General features: G+C 41.9%; 1 protein-coding gene across 1 annotated transcript in view; it reads right to left on the bottom strand.

Annotated features, from left to right (window-relative positions):
• Positions 1-20247, bottom strand: part of CYSTM1 (cysteine rich transmembrane module containing 1) — a 96236-nt gene that overhangs the window by 34589 nt on the left and 41400 nt on the right. The window contains exon 3 of the mRNA XM_010591107.3: positions 3091-3311. Within this exon, the coding sequence (XP_010589409.2) occupies positions 3091-3311 (221 nt within the window). The remainder of the gene's footprint in view (positions 1-3090; positions 3312-20247) is intronic.

Below are 20247 nucleotides of genomic sequence, written 5' to 3'. Positions count from 1 at the left end.
AGTTCTTATTATTATTACTAACCCCCCAGGAGATCCTTGACATAACCTGCCAGGTGCGTTCTCAGGGAAACCTCATTCCCACAAGCATCTGCTGCTTCCAATCACATAGTTTCCAAAAGGCTGTTCTTCTGAGAAAAAAATTAAGTTTTTTTTGTTGTTGTTGTTTTGCTATAATTTCTGAAAAATAAATTCTGAACCATAAACAGGTGACTGAAGAAGTTTCTGCTAAAGGGTTCCTTTTTGAGGTGACTGAAAATGTCATGGAATTAGATAGTGGTATGGTTACACAACGCTGTGACTACCCATCTACCCACCTATCCATTTATTCATCACATCTTTATTCCTTACTAATTACCAAACACCAGTTTAGAACAGCTAAAGAAGATCCTCCCTCCTTTGAAAAAGAAAATTCCCACCCATGGACTACACACTTGAACTTCAGCAGTGAAATGGTATCTGCAGTAGTAGGTAAATCTAAAATCATTCAGCTGGAGAGAGAAGGCTGATTTCTGTAGAGAGCTCACAGTAGCAGGAGAACAGAGGCCCCAAGAATGATTCTGATTGGGGATCTCAGGAGCAATGCAAAGAGCAAGAAATGGGACAGGTCTCTAATGGGGCACATCTCTTAGTGAGCCCACACCCTCAAAGCATCCGAGCCACAGTACCTGGGCCCCAGTAAGTGAACAACTCGACCATCTGACATCACTTGAGTCTTTCAAAATGGGTCTGGGCAGTTAACAATTACAAGCTTATAACAGAGAAAGAAATCCCTGGGCATATCTTTAGGAAAGAATATTAAACGGCTTTCAATTGCATTTGTGAAATCATGGTAAATTGTTAACATTGAACTAAAAGACAGAGCCTTTTGATCCTAAGAAGAATTAAGAAAATCTTTTTCTCAAAAAGGCTGACATCAATACTTAAATTACACCAAAGGTAAGAAAGAGAACCAAATCTGCAGGTATCGTCTGCATGAGGGACAAGGTCTGCCAAGCCTTCTTCCAGTTGCCATCAAGTCAATTCTGACTCGTGGAGATTCCATGTATGTCAGAGTAGAACCATGCTCCATGAGGTTTTCAATGGCTGATTTTTCAGTAGTAGACCACCAGGCCTTTTTTTCAAGGCACCTCTGGGTGGACTCAAACCTCCTTTCAGTTAACAACCGAGCATGTTAACCATTTGCACCACCCAGGGACTCCCTGCCAAGCATAAAGAAGCACTTATTCTAGACAAGCTCAATAAAGTTCCAAACTTATCAAATGCCAGTTACGGAGTCAGTGTAAACAATGTTGTTGTTGTTGTTAGGTGCTGTTGAGTCAGCTCCGACTCATAATGATCTTAAATATAATGTAACATGGCCTGGAAATGGACAGATAGACCATGAGGGCTGTGGGTGGAAGACATACCACCAGGCAGGCATTGGGCTGCATCTATTAGATAACCCAAAAGCTGGGCTGGGTTTTTTTCTTTCTTTTCTTTCTATTACCCAGGAGGCTCCCTTGTGCCCTTCCCAATCAGTAACACTCCTCCCCCAGTCCACCCCCTACTCCATGGCCAGAAGTAACCACTATTCTGATCTCTATCACTATTGTGCCAGTTCTCCAATTTCACATAAATGGGATTATACGGAATGTAGTCTTCTGTGTCTGCCTTCGTTCATTCACCACAGGGCTACCACGTTTTGAAGCAGAAAACTCAGAAGCTGAGATTTTTAGGAAATCCCCCTCTGATGTCACAGACCTGAATTCCATCTACTCTGATTACACTGTTATTCTTCCTGAGCTACTCTGAGCATGTGTTATAAGAATTGTTACAAGAAAACAGAACCTGGGATTGCAAATGTTTTCCTTCAAGATAAATTAAACTTTAAAGGTACTCAAATATTCTATTTCAATCCTAACAGGGCCTCTGACTGGATCCTACAAAAGTATTATCTTTCCCATACTGAGTGCAAAATTCCTCTTAAATGTATTTCTTTAATGGTATCCATCCGTTCTAAAGAATCCTCAAATCCTGAAAGAAAATTAGTCATCAACTCTGTTATTACTTTTGATAAATAAGGAGTTAAACTATAGGAAAATCTCTCAGCAGTGGTCTAAGGCCCTAAATTCAGGTGAATGTGGGCCAGCTCAGTAGAAGAAGGGGGAAATTTACCTGGGTGGTCTTGAGCAAGTCATTACTCTACTCTGAGCCTCCACTGCCTCACCCTAAAATGGGATTAACCCCATAGGTTGTTGCAAGGATTAAACGCTAATGCATATAAAGCCATTAGGAGACCACTTGGCACATAGTAAGCATTCAGTAAGAATTAGCTGTTTTACAAAGATGAAAGCACTGTAAGGGAGCAACTATTCTGCAAACCAAAGGGTTATAAAACAGTCACCAGGACATCTAGCACAGTGCTTCTCAAGCTATTCTATTTCCAATCCTTTACAGGCTGATACTTTTGTAAAACGCAAGATTATTTGCTTGGATGTCACAGCAACATCACATTGCTTCAAAGTTTCTAAATGCTTGCTTTCACCTTCTATACTTATCATAGTCGGATAACAAACAGTTCACAGACTGGCATCTGTCTGCAGACTGAACTTTGAGTAGCACTATTCTAGCACACAGGAGGGACTCAGGAGCCTGCTGAAAACTCAACTCACGAGTTAAATAGAATCATGAAAACATGTTAATAAAGAAAAGCAACTCCATTAGCAGGCGCAGGAAGATGACTTGAGGGTCAACAAGCTGAGAGATAAAATAACCCTAAAAGGCTAAGCCCGAAAAACAAAACTGGCTGCTAGGCCAAAACCCAACGGGTACTTTCCCCTACCAGTGCTCTAGGGGTGGCCCTCAAAAAACATGTTGGCCAGGAAGTCATCAGCCCGAGAGGGGATGAGGGACATGAAGGAAGTAGGCAGAACTGACTTGGATCTGAAGAAGCCACTCTAAGCCATAACCAAGCTTTGGGGACATCAACCACCACATGCAAAGTCCACAGTGTGTTCTCTGCCAAAGAAAACATGCAAATATTTCCTATGGTGATGTGAGACCGCACACATGGGCACCCACATATACACACATACCCAACATTCAGAGTACCTGTGGTTTTAGGAGGCTCCTGAGGTCCACCCTGCCAGCCGTACTGTGGGTATCCTTGGTAGGGGTATCCCTGAGGAGGTGGGTAGGGTCCACCCATAGGTCCTGGAGGGTAGACCTCAGGCCCCATTGGTTGTTGTGGATAAGGTGGGTATGGGGCCGACGGACCAGGGCCCGGATATGGTGGAGGATTCCCTTGGTTCATCAGGGACTGCAAACTGTACCTAAGGGACAAACAGACAAAAATTATTTGCATTTAACCTGTTGAAATCATTAGGAAAAAAACGTCAACCCATGAGATCACTTACAAAATACCTTAAAAGGTGGCTCACATCTCTTGCAAACCTCTAGCTCTGCCCATTTTGTTTCTACCTCACATCGCAGTTGACAATTACGTATCTGCTTATTTTCCTTTTGTCTGCTTTCCCCACTGGACAGTAGGCTGTGACAGCTGGGATGATAACAATTGTGGATCACCACGGTGTCCCTAGAGCCCAGCACAGTGTCTGGCACAAGGCAAGTCCTTCAATCAATGTATTGAAAGAATAACAGGATATTGTTTTTGTAGTACAGTGAATTGCTTTTATATGGCCCTTCTAGCCATGGTCAGCACTGAAGGCACTGGAGAAAAACAAGGCTCCAGGAATTGATGGAATATCAATTAAGATGTTTCAACAAACAGATGCAGCGCTGGAGGTGCTCACTAATTTATGCCAAGAGATCTGGAAGACTGCTACCTGGCCAACTGACTGGAAGAGATCCACATTTATGCCTATTCCCAAGAAAGGTGATCCAACTGAATGCAGAAATTATTAAACAATATCGTTAATATCATAAGCAAGTAAAATTTTGCTGAAGATCATTCAAAAGTGGCTCAGCAGTATACTGACAGGGAACTGCCAGAAATTCAGGTTGATTCAGAAGAGGATGTGGAACCAGGGATATCATTGCTGATGTCAGATGGATCCTGGCTGAAAGCAGAGAATATCAGAAAGATGTTTACCTGTGTTTTATTGTCTATGCAAAGGCACACAACTGTGTGGATCATAACAAATTCTGGATAGCACTGAGAAGAATGGGAATTCCAGAACAACTGTGCTCATGAGGAACCTTTATATAGATGAAGAGGCAGTTGTTTGGACAGAACAAGGGGATACTGTGTGGTCTAAAGTCAGGAAAGGTGTGCATCAGGGTTATCCTTTCACCATATCAAATCATTCTGTATGCTGAGCAAATAATCTGAGAAGCTGGACTGTTTCAAGAAGAACGGGGCATCAGGATTGGAGGAAGGCTTATAAACAACCTGCGTTATGCAGATGACACAACCTTGCTCGCTGAAAGTGAAGAGGACTTGAAGCACTTACTGATTAAGATCCAAGACCACAGCCTTCAGTATGGATTACACCTTAACATAAAGAAAACAAAAATTTTCACAACCAGACCAATGAGCAACATCATGATAAATGGAGAAAAGATTGAAGTTGTCAGGATTTCATTTTACTTGGATCCACAATCAACACCCACGGAAGCAGCAGTCAAGAAATCAAGAGATGCATTGCGTTGGAGAAATCTGCCGCAAAAGATCTCCTTAAAGTATTGAAAAATAAAGATGTTACCTTGAGGACTAAGGTGCGCTGACCCAAGTCATGGTATTTTCATTCGTATCATATGCATGTGAAAGCTGGACAATGAATAAGGAAGACCGAAGAATTGATGCCTTTGAATTGTGGCATTGGAGAAGAGTATTGAATATACCACGGACTGCCAAAAGAATGAACAAATCTGTCTTGGAAGAAGTACAACCAGAATGTTCCTTAAAAACAAGGATGGTGAGACTGCATCTTACATACTTTGGACATGTTATCAGGAGGTAAAAATCCCAGGAGAAGGACATCATGCTTGGTAAAGTAGAGGGTCAGTGAAAAAGAGGAAGACCCTCAAGAAGATAGGTTGACACAGTAGCTGCAACAACAGGCTCAAGCATAATGATTGTGAGCACAGCGCAGAACCGGGCAGTGTTTCATTCTGTAGTACACGGGGTCATTATGAGTTGGAACCAACTCAACAGCACCCAACACCACCACCCATGGTCTTATAGCTCCCACGAAAATGATTGGGTGGGACTATGCAAATAAGATGCATGGAATCCTTGCCAGGGTAGAACTACGCAAATAAGGTATCTGTGGCCCACCAAGGGGACTGGTCAGTTTTGCCATCCTGCTAGGCTTATAAACAGCCCATCTCAGAGGTTGTGGGGGACCTCAATACCATCAAGAAGAAGAGCCAGGAGCTGAGTGTGCCTGTTGGACCCAGGGTCTCTGTGCTGAGAACCCCTAGACCCAGGAGACAGAGAAAGCTGTAACACTGGAGATGGTGAGAGACAAGAAGCTGAGGCAAGCATGGCAGAGTCCAGCAACACAGAAACGGCAGCAGCAGAGCCAGAAGACCAGCACAAGACAGTGCAGTGGGCTTCCTGGTCCATGGAGTGAGGCAGCTACAGTGGGTGCGCCAGCTCATGAGAGAGAAAGAGCTGAGCACTTTTGGGGAAGAAGCTTGCTGGCAGAGTGGGCTGCCTCCAGGCACTTGGCAGCAGAGCTAAAGGGGCTCGCCAACCCACACAGCGAGAGCGTTGAGGTCCTTCAGGCAGGAGACTTCCTGGCAGAGTAGGGTGCCTCTGGCAGTTATCGGTGGGCTATAAAGAGCTATAACACCTGCCCGAGCAGGGCAGAGGCATGCCTGCAGGCACAGCCAAAGAAGAAGCTGTCCTGATTGAAAAGTTGTATCCTGAGTTGTTCCAGTTACTTCCACTTTGATCCTGATCCTGAACGGTAACTTGTTACTTCCCTAATAAAATGCCATAATAGTGACTATGGTCTGTGAGTTCAGTGTGGCCGTTGCAACGAATTACTGAACCAGCAGAGAAGTAGACAGTGCCATGGGGAGGATGGCTGGTGTCAAAATTGGTAAAAAAGTTTGAAGAGCAGAGGTACGTCTGATCTTCACTTCATAGGAATCAGCTTTGGGCTGATGGTAACAGTGATTCTCATTCTGATGCTACTCTTACCATTTTACAGTTTTATTTTTAAAATTCTCTGAAATGCCCGTAAATGTGATTGGATAGCTCCAAAAAGAAGGCAGAATTCTAACAGCACTATGAGTCAGACCAGTGGAAGCTGTCATAGTACTAGAAACCGTCCAAAATATATTGGGGTCTCCGAACAAGCAAGACTGCTAGCAGTGGCCAATCAGTTTGTAACCACTGCTGTACCCTGGACATGGGAGTGATCTGGTTGTTCTCCCCAAACCCCCCCCCACAACAAGTAGTGTGCTCAGTTATCACCGGACAGAGGGCAGAGCTGTCGACAGAGGACACTGAGCATCTCCTCTGATCCTTCAGACTCTGGAGGGCTCACCCAGTAACCACTCTCTTGACTGGGCTTGAAGCTCCTGGAGGGCCAGAAGCATCTTTATTCCTGTTGCCATCATCTCTGTAACCCTCATTAGTGCCTGGCACAATGACTTCCAGATTAAAAGCAAACAAACCATTATTGGGGAACACAGAGTATATACTCTCTGGATGATTCATTTAGACAGTATTATAATACCTGTAAACAGCCCTGGTGGCACAACAGTTAAGCGCTCAGTTGCGAACTGAAAGGTTGGCAGTTCAAATCTACCAAGTGGCTCTGGAAAAAGACCTGAAAATCTGCTCCCATAAAGATTACAGCCTAGGAAACCCTATGGCAAAGTTCTACTCTGTCCATGGGGCCAGTATGAGTCAAAATTGACTCAACAGCACCCAACAACAAAAACCACATGACATCTGTCATGCTGTTGTCTTGTACTGTTACCATCTTATGTATTGATATTTAACTTCTTACCAATTTGAGTGTCTTCCATTTCCAACTAAATAGTAATTTCATAGACAAAGAGTCTATGATCTCAAAATTCAGTAATTTCACTATTCCTTTCATAACATGAAACAATGAATTTATAAGTGACTCTGTATGAAGAACAGAATAACCACAATGTAAGATTCCCTAAAAAAATCTGGATTAAAATAACAATAGTGGACTTTGCCAGCTGTCCACACAACATCCATATCCTCCTTTTCTAATGGTTGTCAGGTTTCCAGTCAGGTATCCAAACATTCTTCCTGCAGTTCCAAGTGCTTCAGGGGAAGAAGCTCATCCTATCCCAGCTCCACAGTGAGCCCAGTGTGATCTAAACCAATCTAAGTCACCGTCTCTTCTTTCCCACCAAGACTGGTTCAAGGAGTCCAGGATGCCAATCACAGATGGCATCTCTTAGCCACTGGGAATGGTTCCAAAAAGTGGCTCCATCAGCTCAAAGCTCAGGTATCTCCTGTCATACTTCCAATCTGTTCTCCATGACCGCCTCCCCCCAACACACACACACAGAGTCTAGGAAGAACATGGCCCATAGAATTCCTGGCAGCCAATCTGCAGCCTTGAGAGGGCACCAACCTTAAAATGAAGTGGACACTGCAAAAAGGCAGAGCAGAAAGAATTCCAGGTTTAACTTTATAACAGTCCATAAATCAAAGACTGAAACCCAACTTAACCTAAACTACCGGTACAGACTTTCCAGTCATTGGAATGAACAGTAATGCAAGCTAATAAACTCTTCTGAGTGACATTCAACCAGACATACATTTATGCAGTGCTGACTTTGTGCCTGGCACTGTGCTAAGCAATAAGGTATAGAAATGAATATGTCTCAAACCCTTACCTTGGGCAATTGACTGAAGAGATAAAATGATAATGATCTTTAGAAAAGGTACTAAACAAACTGCTGGGTAGGAGTAGGGGCTTAAATGCAGTAGGAGGAGGTAGGGGTGGGAAGCGTTCCTTGAAGGAGGTGATTATAAATTGAAACTTTATAATAAGCAATCAGAATGGCTTGATTGCCTTAATTTTGACATCTGCCCTCTGTCCCCCATTTTAGAGACTGTCTTCCTTTTCCAGGGGCCTGCCAGGGTCTCAGAGAAGGCCTAGAATTCTTTCCCTTCTCAGCCATCTGGTGTGTGCCAATGTGTCATCACATCTGACCTGGGAATGGCCTTACCCTTTAGCCTAATGCAATGGCTCACAATGACTAACTGTTATGGATTGAATAATGTCCTAGTCATCTAGTGCTGCTGTAACAGAAATACCACAAGTGGATGGCTTTAACAAAGAGAAATTTATTTCCTCACAGTAAAGTAGGCTAAAGTCTAAATTCAGGGCATCGGCTCCAGGGGAAGACTTTCTTTCTCTGTCAGCTCTGGAGGAAGGTCCTTGTCCTTAATCTTCCCTGGTTGAGGAGTTGCTCAGGCACAGGGACCCTTGGTCCAAAGGACGGGCTCTGCTCCCAGTACTGCTTTCTTGGTGGTATGAGGTCCCTAACTCTCTGCTTGCTTCCCTTTCCTGTTTACCTCTTGAGGGATAAAAGGTGGTGCAGGCCACAATCCAGGGAAATTCCTTTTACATTGGATCAGGAATGTGACCTGGGTATTGGTGTTACAATCCCACCCTAATCTTCCTTAACATAAAATTACAATCTCAAAATGGAAGACAACGACACGATACTGGAAATCATGGCCCAACCAAATTGATACACATTTTTGGGGAGACATAATTCAATCCATGACAAGTAATGTCCACAAAAATACGCATTGTAAATTCTAACCTCTATTTGGGAATGGGTCGTCTGTTATGTTAATGACGCAGGACTAATGTAGAGTATATCTTGAGTCAATCTCTTCTGAGATTTAAAAAAAAGCCTTCCCCGAAAGCCGGTACCCTGAATTGGAACTTCTAGCCTTCGAAATTGTAAGAAAATAAATTTCCATTTGTTGAAGCCACCCATTTGTGGTATTTCTATTATAGCAGCACTAGATAATTAAGAATTTGGTATCCGAAAAGTGGAGTGTTACTCTAACAGATACCTAAAATGTGGAAATGGTTTTAGAATTGGATAAGGAAAGAGGCCAAAAATAGTTTTAAGGTACCTAACAGTAAAAGCCTAGATTGCTTGAAGAGGCTTTTGGCAGAATTATGGATGTCAAAGGCAATTCTAGCAAGAGTTCAGAAGGAAATGAGGAGCCGTAGCGAAAGTCTCTATTTAGTCTTAGAGAACGCACCCCGCGTCAGCAGCAGTGTGCTGCTAGAAATGTGGACATCAAATGTGCTTCCTGTGAGGCTTTAAAGGAAAATGATGAACATATGACTGGACAATGGAGGAAGGGCGATGCTTTTTATGCAGTGGCAAAGAGCTTGTCTAAATTATATTCAGATGTTTGGTGGAAGGTAGAACTTGTAAGTGATAAACTTAGGTATCTGGCTGAGGAGATTTCTAAGCAAGATCTTAAAGGGGCCACGCAGTTTCTCCTTGCTACTTACAGTAAAACGTGAGAGGAAAGAGATGGACTTAAAAATGAATTGTGCAAAATGAAAACAGGAACTTAAAGATGTGGAAAATTCTGTTGTACAAACTAAGCACACGTGTCCTAGAATGTTCACCAAGAATGTTGGTATACAATCTTTTGTTAAAAAAATTAAGTCTGTGACTGATGGATCTAAGCAACTACCATAGCAGAAAACCCATCAGCTTAGACTGAAGGGGACAGAGAAAGAACGAAAGGAAAGAATGCTGTCTACCTCTTGGAATTCTACAGGCAAAAACGGCAAAGGGAGCTACATCTGCTGTCCTCCGAGAAAAGAAAAGAAACATCCCTGGAGCACCTCACAGATCAGCAGAACTGTTGGAAAAAGCATCGGAAGCAGGGCCTTCTTGGTTTCAAAGGGTGAGGGCGCGATCTCATGGATCTCAAAGGGTGGGGTCATAGTCTTCTAGGTTTCAAACAGTCGGATCTTTGCCAACAGAGTTCTGGAGTATGGGGCTGTCATTAAGGTGTGCCAAGAGGATGGGGCTGCCACCCAAAGCTGAAGGGGTAGGTCTGCCACGCCCAAGGGGCAAAAGAATGGGACCTTTTGGGGCTGAGGGGGTGGGTTTGCCACTCAGATAGATTAGGAGAATGCGGCTGCCCAAAGCCTAAGGAGGAGAGTTGCCACCCCAGTGGGCCTGAAAGGCGAAGCTGAAACCCAGGGTCCAGGAGGATCCACTTAAAATCCAGAGGGCATGGCCAACACCCAGAGCCTAGAGGGCAAGGCCATTGCCCAGATGTTCTCAGAGAACAGAGGATTATTTTCAAACCTGGAGAGCTAATGTAATTTGTTCTGCTGGGTTTTGGACTTGCTTGGTGCCTGTTATTCCTTCTTTCCCTCCAATTTCTCCCATTTGTAATGGAAATGTCTACGTTGTACCTGTTCAACCATTGTACTTTATAAGCACATAACTTATGTTTTAGATTTCACAGGTTCACAGATGAAGAGGAATTTTGCACCATGATGGAATGTTTAAAAAAAAAAAAAATGCCTAAAGTCGTACCCCTATTTGATTTAGATGCTTCAGAAGATGAGATTTTGGACTTGGGGTTAATTTAAGACTTGCAATGATGTGATGGGGTGAATGTGTTTTGCATGTGGCAAGGGTGTGAATTTTTGAGTTCCAAAGGGTAGAATGTTATGGATTGAACTGTGTCCCCCAAAAACCTGAGTTGTAAATCTTAACTTCCACGCTTGGGCTTCCACCACTTGTCTGTCAGTCTGTCATATTGTGGTGGCTTGTGTGTTGCTGTGATGCCGGAATTGATTTCAAATACCAGCAGGGTCACTCATGGCGGACAGGTTTCAGTGGAGCTTCCAGACTAAGAAGAAGAACGTGGTGGTCAACTTCCAAAAAAGACTGGCCAGTGAAAACCTTATGGATAGCAGTGGAACACTGTCTGACATAGTGCCGGATGATCAGCCCCTCAGGTTGGAAGGTGCAGTGTAATGGATTGCTTTCCTGTGGTCTTTCTCACCATGGTCTTGTAACTCCCTCCCAAGTGATTGGGTGGGACTATGTAATAGGGTAATTGTGGCCCTGTGATGAGATTGGTCAGTTTTGCCTTAAAATAGAGCCAAATGCATCAGAGGGTGGATTCTATCATCACCAAGAAAGAACAGCCAGAAGCCAGCACATCCTTTGGACTAGGATCTCTGCACTGAGAAGCTCCTGCAACCAGGAGACAAAGAGTTGTAACACTGAAGGCAGCAATAAGCCCCGGCAGAGACCTAGCAGCACGAGACAGCATGGTGAGCTTCCCAGCCCACGAAGTAGGAGCTGAGTGCCTTTGGGCAGAGTCAAGGGCCAGGAAGAGACATGCCGGCAAGCACAGCTGAGAAGAGGCTGTCCTAATAGAAGAACTGTATCCCGAGCGTTACTGAGCCTGAATTGTAATTGTTATTTCCCTAGTAAACTCAATAATCACTGAGTATTGTCTGTGAGTTCTGGGTGGCCATTGAAATGAATTATCAAACCCAGCGGAGTGATAGAGAGTGCTGTGGGAGGGACAGTTGATGCCAGAATTGGTAAAGATGGCGGAGGGAGGAGGCATGTCTGACCTCCGCCTCATAAGAATCAGACTTGGGCTGCTGATCTTGATTCTTCTTTCCCCTTGTGAAGTCAGAGAAGGTCAGACACTGCCCCCATGCCATTTTTACAGAAGGCACTCAAAATACGACTGGGGAAGGGCTGCCTCTGCAAAGTAGAATCAACCTTAATTATGCGGATGGAGTAAAGCTTTCGGGACCTTCATTTACTGATGTGAAACAGCTGCGAACATCCATTAATAACTGGAACATGGAATGTAGAAAGTTTGAATCTAAGAAAATTGGAAGTCATCAAAAATGAAATGCATAAAGACCGATATCCTAGGCATTCGTGAGCTGAAATGGACTGCTTCTGGCCATTTTGAATCAGACAATCTCATGGTCTACTATGCTGGGAATGACAAATTGAAGAGGAATGGCATCACATTAATCATCAAAAAGACCGTTTCAAGATCTATCCTGAAGTACAACGCTGTCAACGACAGGGTAGTATCAATATGCCTACAAAGAAGACCAGTTAACATGACTATTATTCAAATATACACACTAAGCGCTAATGCCAAAGATGAAGAAATTGAAGATTTTTACCAACTTCTGATGTCTGAAATTGATAGACATGCAATCAAGATGTATTGATAATTACTGATGATTGAAATGCGAAAGTTGGAAACAAAGAAGGAGAATTGGTAATTGGAAAATATAGCCTTGGGGACAACAATGCCAGACATTACATGATAGAAATTTGCAAGACCAATGACCTATTCATTGCAAACACCTTTTTCAACACCATAAACAATGACTGTACATGTGGACCTCACCAGGTAGAATACACAGGAATCAAATTGACTCTATCGGGGGAAAGAGACAACAGGGAAGCTCACCATCATCAGTCAGAACAAGGCCAAGGTCCAACTGTGGAACAGACCATCAATTGCTCATATGCAAGTTCAAGCTGAAGCTGAAGAAAGTTAAAAAACAAGTCCACAAAGGCCAAAGTATGACCTTAGGTATATCCCTCCTGAATTTAGAGACCACCTCAAGAATAGATTTGATGCATGAAACACTAATGACTGAAGACCAGATGAGTTGTGAGATGACATCAAGGACATCATACATGAAAGCAAAAGGTCATTAAAAAGATGGGAAAGAAGGAAAATGGATGTCAGAATAGACTCTGAAACTTGCTCTTGAACGTAAAGTGGCTAAAGAGAATGGAAGAAATAATGAAGCAGAAGAGCCAAACAGAAGATTTCAAAGGGCCGCTTGAGAAGACAAAGTAAAATATTATAAGGAAATGTGTAAAGATCTGGAGTTAGAAAAACCAAAAAGGAAGAACACACTCAGCAATTTCCCAAGCTGAAAGAATCGAAAAAAAAAAACCTCAAGCCTTGAGTCATAATATTGAAGGATTCTGTGGGCAAAATATTGAAGGATGCAGGAAGCATCAAAAGAAGATGGAAGGAATATACAGAGTCACTGTACCAAAAATAACTGGTCGATGTTCAACCATGCTCAGGAGATAGCATATGACCAAGAATCGATGGTATTGAAGGAAGAAGTCCAAGCTGCACTGAAGGCACTAGTGAAAAACAAGTCTCCAGGAATTAACAGAATACCAGTTGAGATGTTTCAACAAATAGATGCAACACTGGAAGTACTCACTCATCTATGCCAAGAAATTCGGAAGACAGCTATCTGGCCAACTGACTGGAAAAGATCCGTATTTGTGCCCATTCCAAAGAAAGATGATCCAAGAGAATGAGGATATTATTGATCAGTATCATTAATATCACATAGTCATCTTAGAGGGATAAAAATCTGGATCTACTTTGCTTCCTCTAAGCAGTAAAAAATTCCAGTAAAAGAACATCAAAAATCACAGGAAGAGTACCTGTGCTGAGATCAAAGACCTCAGAGCTGGCATTTGAAAAGCAAGACTTCACCCAGTGGGAATCAATCATTCTTAAGCTCCTACAGCAACAAATCAATGTAAAAAAGATTACCCAACACTGACACAGTCTAGTACAAACCACTTAACATAACCAAAACACAAATGGACTTCGAGTTTAAGGTGAGATGTTTTGGACAACAGATTCTTAGATATGAAACCAAAAGCATGAGCAACAAAAGAAAAAAATTAACACATTAAAGTGAAATTAGGGAAACGTACCCATTTATAATAACATCTAAGAGAATAAAATACTTACGAACAAATTTAACCAGAGAAGTGAAAGACCTGTACAACGGAAATTACAAAACACTGCTGCAAGAGGTGATAGGAGACTTTGGCAGATGGATAGTGGTGACGGTTACACAGCTTGGTGAATATAATTAATGTCACTGAACTGTACTCTTAAAAATGGCTCAAATGGCTAATTTTTTGCTATATGTATTTACCACAATTAAAAGAAAAAATTTTTTTTTTTAATTTAAGATATGACACTGAATTTTTTCATATCTTTTTGTGGGATGAAGGTTTTTCCTTAGAAGTTTAGTCTGGTGAAATGCAACCCCTACTATAAAACCCCAAATCAAACCCGTTGCTGTTGAGTCGATTCTGACTTACAGCAATCCCATGTGTGGAGTGTTAACTGAGGGTCAGATGTAAACAGTGAAAATTCTGGCATTAAAGAAATAAAACTAGAGCTCCAAAAGGCAGAGCTCAAATAGTACAGCAGCCGTGAATCATTAATAGACTGTACTGAACACTGCTATCCTATGATATCATTCAAGACATGCTCAAAGTCACAGGATTAGCAGTCATTCAACCACACAATGAGAAGAGTAGAAACTGTTCTTTGGGAAAGTGATCAGTGGAGATAAGATCACTATAAAAAAACCAAACCTGCTGCCGTCAAGTCAATTCCAACTCATAGAGACCCTATAGGACACAGCAGAACTGCCCCATATGGTTTCCAAGGAGCAGTTGGTGGATTTGAACTGCTGGACTTTTGGTTAGCAGCCAGGCTCTTAGCCACCACACCACCAAGTCTCCAAGATCACTATGTTGTTGTTGTTGCTGGGTGCCGTCGAGTCAGTTCTGACTCACAGTGACCCTATGCACAACAGAACGAAACACTGCCAGGTCCTGTGCCATCCTCACAATTGTTGCTATGCTTGAGCCCATTGTTGCAGCCACTATGTCAATCCATCTCGTTGAGGGACTTCCTCTTTTTCTCTGACCCTCTATTTTACCAAGCATGATGTCCTTCTCCAGGGACTGATTCCTCCTGATAACATGTCCAAAGTATGTGCGATGTAGTCTCACCAACCTTGCTTCTAAGGAGCACGCTGGTTGTACTTCTTCCAAGGCAGATTTGTTCATTCTTTTGACAGTCCATGGTATAGGTATATTTGCAAAGAATATTGAATATAAAAGACCACTATAGAAGACTTTATCTCAGTAGAGACACAAGAAGGAACAATATTTTTCAAAGTCGTTATTACTATTATTTTTCACCTATAAGATACCTGGTAACCTGGCATTATGAACACTGCAAGCAGAACAGGGAAAAATACTTCTCTCAAAAAACTGAACAGACCCAATGGTAAATAAAATTATAGAAACTAATATTTCGGTAGACTCCAAAGAAATGACTCATTCAATCACCCTATGGTAAAGCCCAAAGTTGTCAAGCTCTACCCAAGCCCACAGAACTTCTAATCAACATTTTTAATTTTAAATCTTTCGAAATTTGTTGATAAAAGTTGAACCTCTAACCAGCAGGCATTTTTTTTCCTAGTATACTTTACTATTATACTAGAAAATTAACACAGAGTATTTCTAATAAAATATTCAATTGAACTGAACATAATTCAATGATTTAAACTACTCTTCCTCCCAATTAGTCTTCACAGTTTTATTTGCAGTCCTTGGGACTTTGTGACTTTAGAGGCCCATAGTACCACAGCATTTTTTAAGGTTATTAAGGGCCTAGAGGGCCTGGCCCACTTGGAGTTCGCCTAACATAAGAATCAGCAGGGTGGATTTGGCTTGGGGTGGGACGCCCCTCAAAAACAGTGGACTGCATCAGGACCCAATATTGCCTGCTCTAGACTAGTCCAGCCATGACCCTGGCCCGTGGGGGTGGCTGCTGCATAGACTCACTGGGGCATGCCGGGCTGCCTCAGTAACTCTCAGCCCTTGTCATAGCTGATTATCCACAATCAGCTAGAAAGCTCATACTAGGATGGGTGAGGTGCCAGGCCATGAAAAGCCACTGGAACAAGGAGAGGGGCTAGCTAGAGTCAGCCCCTGGAACTCTGGCTAGAGCTTCATGAAGAAGTCTCTGGGAATCCTTGAGTAATGAAAAGATCTTAATGTCTCTAGAGATTGTTTACTAGTTGCTGCATTTCATAGGCTATAAGCTGTAGACCACTGCTGGCTAGGTATATCCAGTACAGCCTACAAAAGGTCTTTCAGAAATGTCTGAATCTCCGTGCGTGACTCTGTTATTTGATGACTTTCAAAAGTCTTGGGAAACTATTATCTATTCAAATAGTGCTTTTGCCTTATGTCCTCTTTGCTCTCTTCAGGGATTCCAAATAAAAATATATTAAATCTTCTCACTATGTCCTTTGGGCCTCTTACCCTCTCTCCTGTACTTTCATATTTTGTCACTTCTGCTTCATTCTAGGTGATTTCTTTTTTTTAGTTCTCAATATATTAATTCTTTTTAAAATTTTACTTATTTTGCTGTTGTTGAGAGTATACACAGCAAAACACACACCAATTTAACAGTTTCTACATGCACAATTCAGTGACACTGAGTACATTCTTCAAGTTATACAATTCTCACTTCCTTTTCTGGGCAATTCCTTCCCCATTAACATAAACTCAAAATTAACATGCCCCCCAAAGTACAATCTAATCTTTCGAGTTGTTGCCAATTTGATCCCATATAGATAGTTCTTAAGGAGCTCTGATGGCACAGTGGTTAAAGAACCCAGCTGCTAACCAAAAGGTCAGCAGCTTGAACCCACCAGCTGTTCCATGGGAGAAGGATGTGGCAGTCAGCTTCCGTAAAGATTACAACCTTGGAAACCCTATACAGCAATTCTACTCTGTCCTATAGGGTTCCTATCAGTTGGAATGGACTCAATGGCAGTGGGTTTGATTTTCTGGTAAACAGTTCTTAAACAGGCACAATGCTCAAGGCATTTTTTACTAGTTAAGCTAAACTACTGTTTGGTTTTAAGAAGGCTTCAGGAGATATTTTTGGTTTAAGGTTTAAAGATTATCTCGGGGCAACAGCTTCAGGGGTCATCTAGTCTTGGTGGCTCTAGAAGGTCTGCAGTCCATGAGAATTTGATATTCTGTTCTGCATTTTCTACCTTTTGTTCAGGGTTCTTTTATGGAATCTTTGATTAAAATGTTCAGTAATGGTAGCCAGGCACCATTCATTTCTTCTCATCTCATGGCAAAGGAGGTCTAATCAATTTTTTAATGCCTCAGACAAACCTGAATGGACTCATAATGTTAAGTGAAATAAGTTAATCACATAAAGACAAATACTGTATGATCTCACTTTTATAAGATGACAAGAATAGATATATATGCAAAGACCAATGTTCACTGATGGTTACCAGGGACGGGTGGGAGGAGAGGGGGAATTACTCTCTAAATTGTAGATACTTGTTATTTTTGGTGATGGGAAAAGTAGCACGGAATGTGGGTATAATGAACACAGCATGACCAAAGTAAACGATGCCACTAAGAAGTGGACAAGAGAAAAAGATGTTTGTGCTGAAGAATACGACATATATAATCTAGAAGCAATACCAACAATAACCAAAAAATGAGTGCATGGTCACACATGTGTGTGTATTAGCATATATGTGTACAGGTGGGTACAGGTATGTACCTACACATGTACAGACAGAAGTATCTACATGTATGTGTGTGCACACATATATATCTATAGAGGACACAGTTACAGATAATTCTCAGGCATAACCAAACATCTTGTGAGATTGGTTTTCTGGGTTTGAAGGCTTAGGACCTTAGTCTCATTGGACAATTCAGTCAATTGGCATAATATAGTTCACAAAGTTCACATTCCGCATCCTAGTGATGTAACAATCTGGGGTCTTAAAAGCTTGAGAGCAACGATGTAAGATACAACTATTGGTCCCTACTTGTAAGGAACAAAAGAGAAAAAAGGGAACTATTTTCAGAGAAGAAACTAGTGTATAGGGCAAATAGTTTACACAAGCCACGGCCTTATCTACCCCAAGACAAGAACTAGATGGTGCCCAGCTACCACTACCAACTGCTCTGATTAGGGGTTCAGTAGATGGGCCCTGAAAGAAGGGGAGAAAAACGTGGAACAGAATTCAAATTCTTAAAAAGTCTAGACTTACTAGACCAGTTGAGACTTGAGGACTCCTTGAGATTATTGCCCTGAAATACTCTTTACACTCTGAACCTATCAGATTGGCACACAAAATAAATGATATTACCTGTGAGTAGAGTGCTCTGTTAAAAAACCATCTATATGAGACCAAAAAGGTAAATACTTACTCTAAAGCAAAGATGAAAAGATAAGGAAGCAGGGAAACTAGAGTACTGGTGTCTTAGTTATCTAGCGCTGCTATAGCAGAAATATCACAAGTGAATAGCTTTAACAAACAGAAGTGTATTCTCTTACAGTCTACGAGGCTAAAAGTCCAAATTCAGGGTGCCAGCACCAGGGGAAGGCTTTTTCTCTCTGCTGACTCTCGGGGAAGGTCCTTGTCATCAATCTTCCCCTGGTCTAGGAGCTTCTCAGTGTAGGAACCCCAGGTCCAAAGGATGCATTCCTCTCCTGGTTCCTCATTCTTGGTGGTAGGAGGTCCCTCTATCTCTCTGCTTGCTTCTCTCTTTGGTATCTCAAGAGACTGACTCAAAATACAACCTAATCTTATAGATGGAGTTCTGCCTCATTAACACAACTGCCTCTAATTCTGCCTCATTAACATCACAGAGGTAGGATTTACAACACATAGGAAAATCACAACAGATGACAAAATGGCAGACAATCACACAATACTGGGAATCATGGCCTAGCCAAGCTAACACACATTTTTGGGGAACACAACTCAATCCGTAACAACTGGAAATGGAACAACCAGAATGCAATTAAAAAGAATGTTGACACATTGTGGAAAATGTAACTAATGTCACTGAACAATCTGTGTAGAAATTGTGAAATAGGAAACTAATTTGCTGTGTAAACTTTCACCAAAAACACAATCAAATATTATTTAAAAAAAAAAAAAAGTGAATGGATTGACAAGGATTATCAGGTATTTGAAGACCAAAACAAAGCAGGGAAAAGAAAGCAGCTTAGAGGTAACAAAGACAAAGTGAATAAGAAGAAATTAAAAACAAAAACCAAACATCTAGAAAAGAAGGGAGCCATAAAACAAAAGCAGATGCTAAAAAAAAAAAAAAGGAACAGAGAACAATCAGTAGCTCTTGGAAATTAAAAATGTAATCGTAAAAATACTTTCAAGTGTATTCACAAATATGTCACTGCATCTGCCTAAGGGAGAAATAAACGAGGCACTGGAGAGAGATCGTTGTTGTTAGGTGCCATCGAGGTGGTTCCGACTCATAGCGACCCTATGCACAACAGAACGAAACACTGCCCAGTCCCACGCCATCCTTACAGTCGTTGTTATGCTTGAGCTCATTGTTGCAGTCACTGTGTCAATCCACCTCATTGAAGGTCTTCCTCTTTTCCGCTCACCCTGTACTTTGCCAAGCATGACGTCCTTCTGCAGGGACTGATCCTTCCTGACAACACGTCCAAAGTATGTAAGACCCAGTCTCGCCATCCTTGCTTCTAAGGAGCATTCTGGTTGCACTTCTTCCAAGACAGATCTGTTTATTCTTTTGGCAGTCCATGGTATATTCGATATTCTTTGCCAACACCACAATTCAAAGGTGTCAATTCTTCTTCAGTCTTCCTTATTCATTGTCCAGGTTTCACCATGGCTTGGGTCAGGTGCACCTTAGTCTTCAAAGCAACATCTTTGCTTTTTAACATTTTAAATAGGTCCTTTGCAGCAGATTTACCCAATGCAATGCATCGTTTGATTTCTTGACTGCTGCTTCCGTGGCTGTGGATCCAAGTAAAAAGAAATCCTTGACAATCTTTTCTCCATTTATCATGATGTTGTTTATTGGTCCAGTTGTGAGGATTTTTTTTTTCTTTATGTTGAGGTGCAATCCATACTGAAGGCTGTGGTCTCTGATCTTCATTAATAAGTGCTTCAAGTCCTCTTCACTTTCAGCAAGCAAGGTTGTGTCATCTGCATAACACAAGTTGTTAATGAGTCTTCCTTCAATCCTGATGCCCCATTCTTCTTCATATAATTCAGCTTCTCAGATTATTTGTTCAGCATACAGACTAAATAGGTATGGTGAAAGGATACAACTCTGACGCACACCTTTCCTGACTTTAAACCAATCAGTATCCCCATGTTCTGTCGGAACAAATTCTTGATTTATGTAAAGGTTCCCCATGAGCACAATTAAGTGTTCTGGAACTCCCATTCTTTGCAACGTCATCCATAATTTGTTATGGTCCACACAGTCGAATGCCTTTGCGTAGTCAATAAGGAGAGAGGTCAGGAGTATTGTAATAGTGATACTCATACCACAAGAAAGGACACA

The sequence above is a fragment of the Loxodonta africana genome, chromosome 2 (genome assembly GCF_030014295.1).
Source record: "Loxodonta africana isolate mLoxAfr1 chromosome 2, mLoxAfr1.hap2, whole genome shotgun sequence".
Lineage (NCBI taxonomy): Eukaryota > Metazoa > Chordata > Mammalia > Proboscidea > Elephantidae > Loxodonta > Loxodonta africana.
This window is presented reverse-complemented; position numbering and strand designations above follow the sequence as displayed.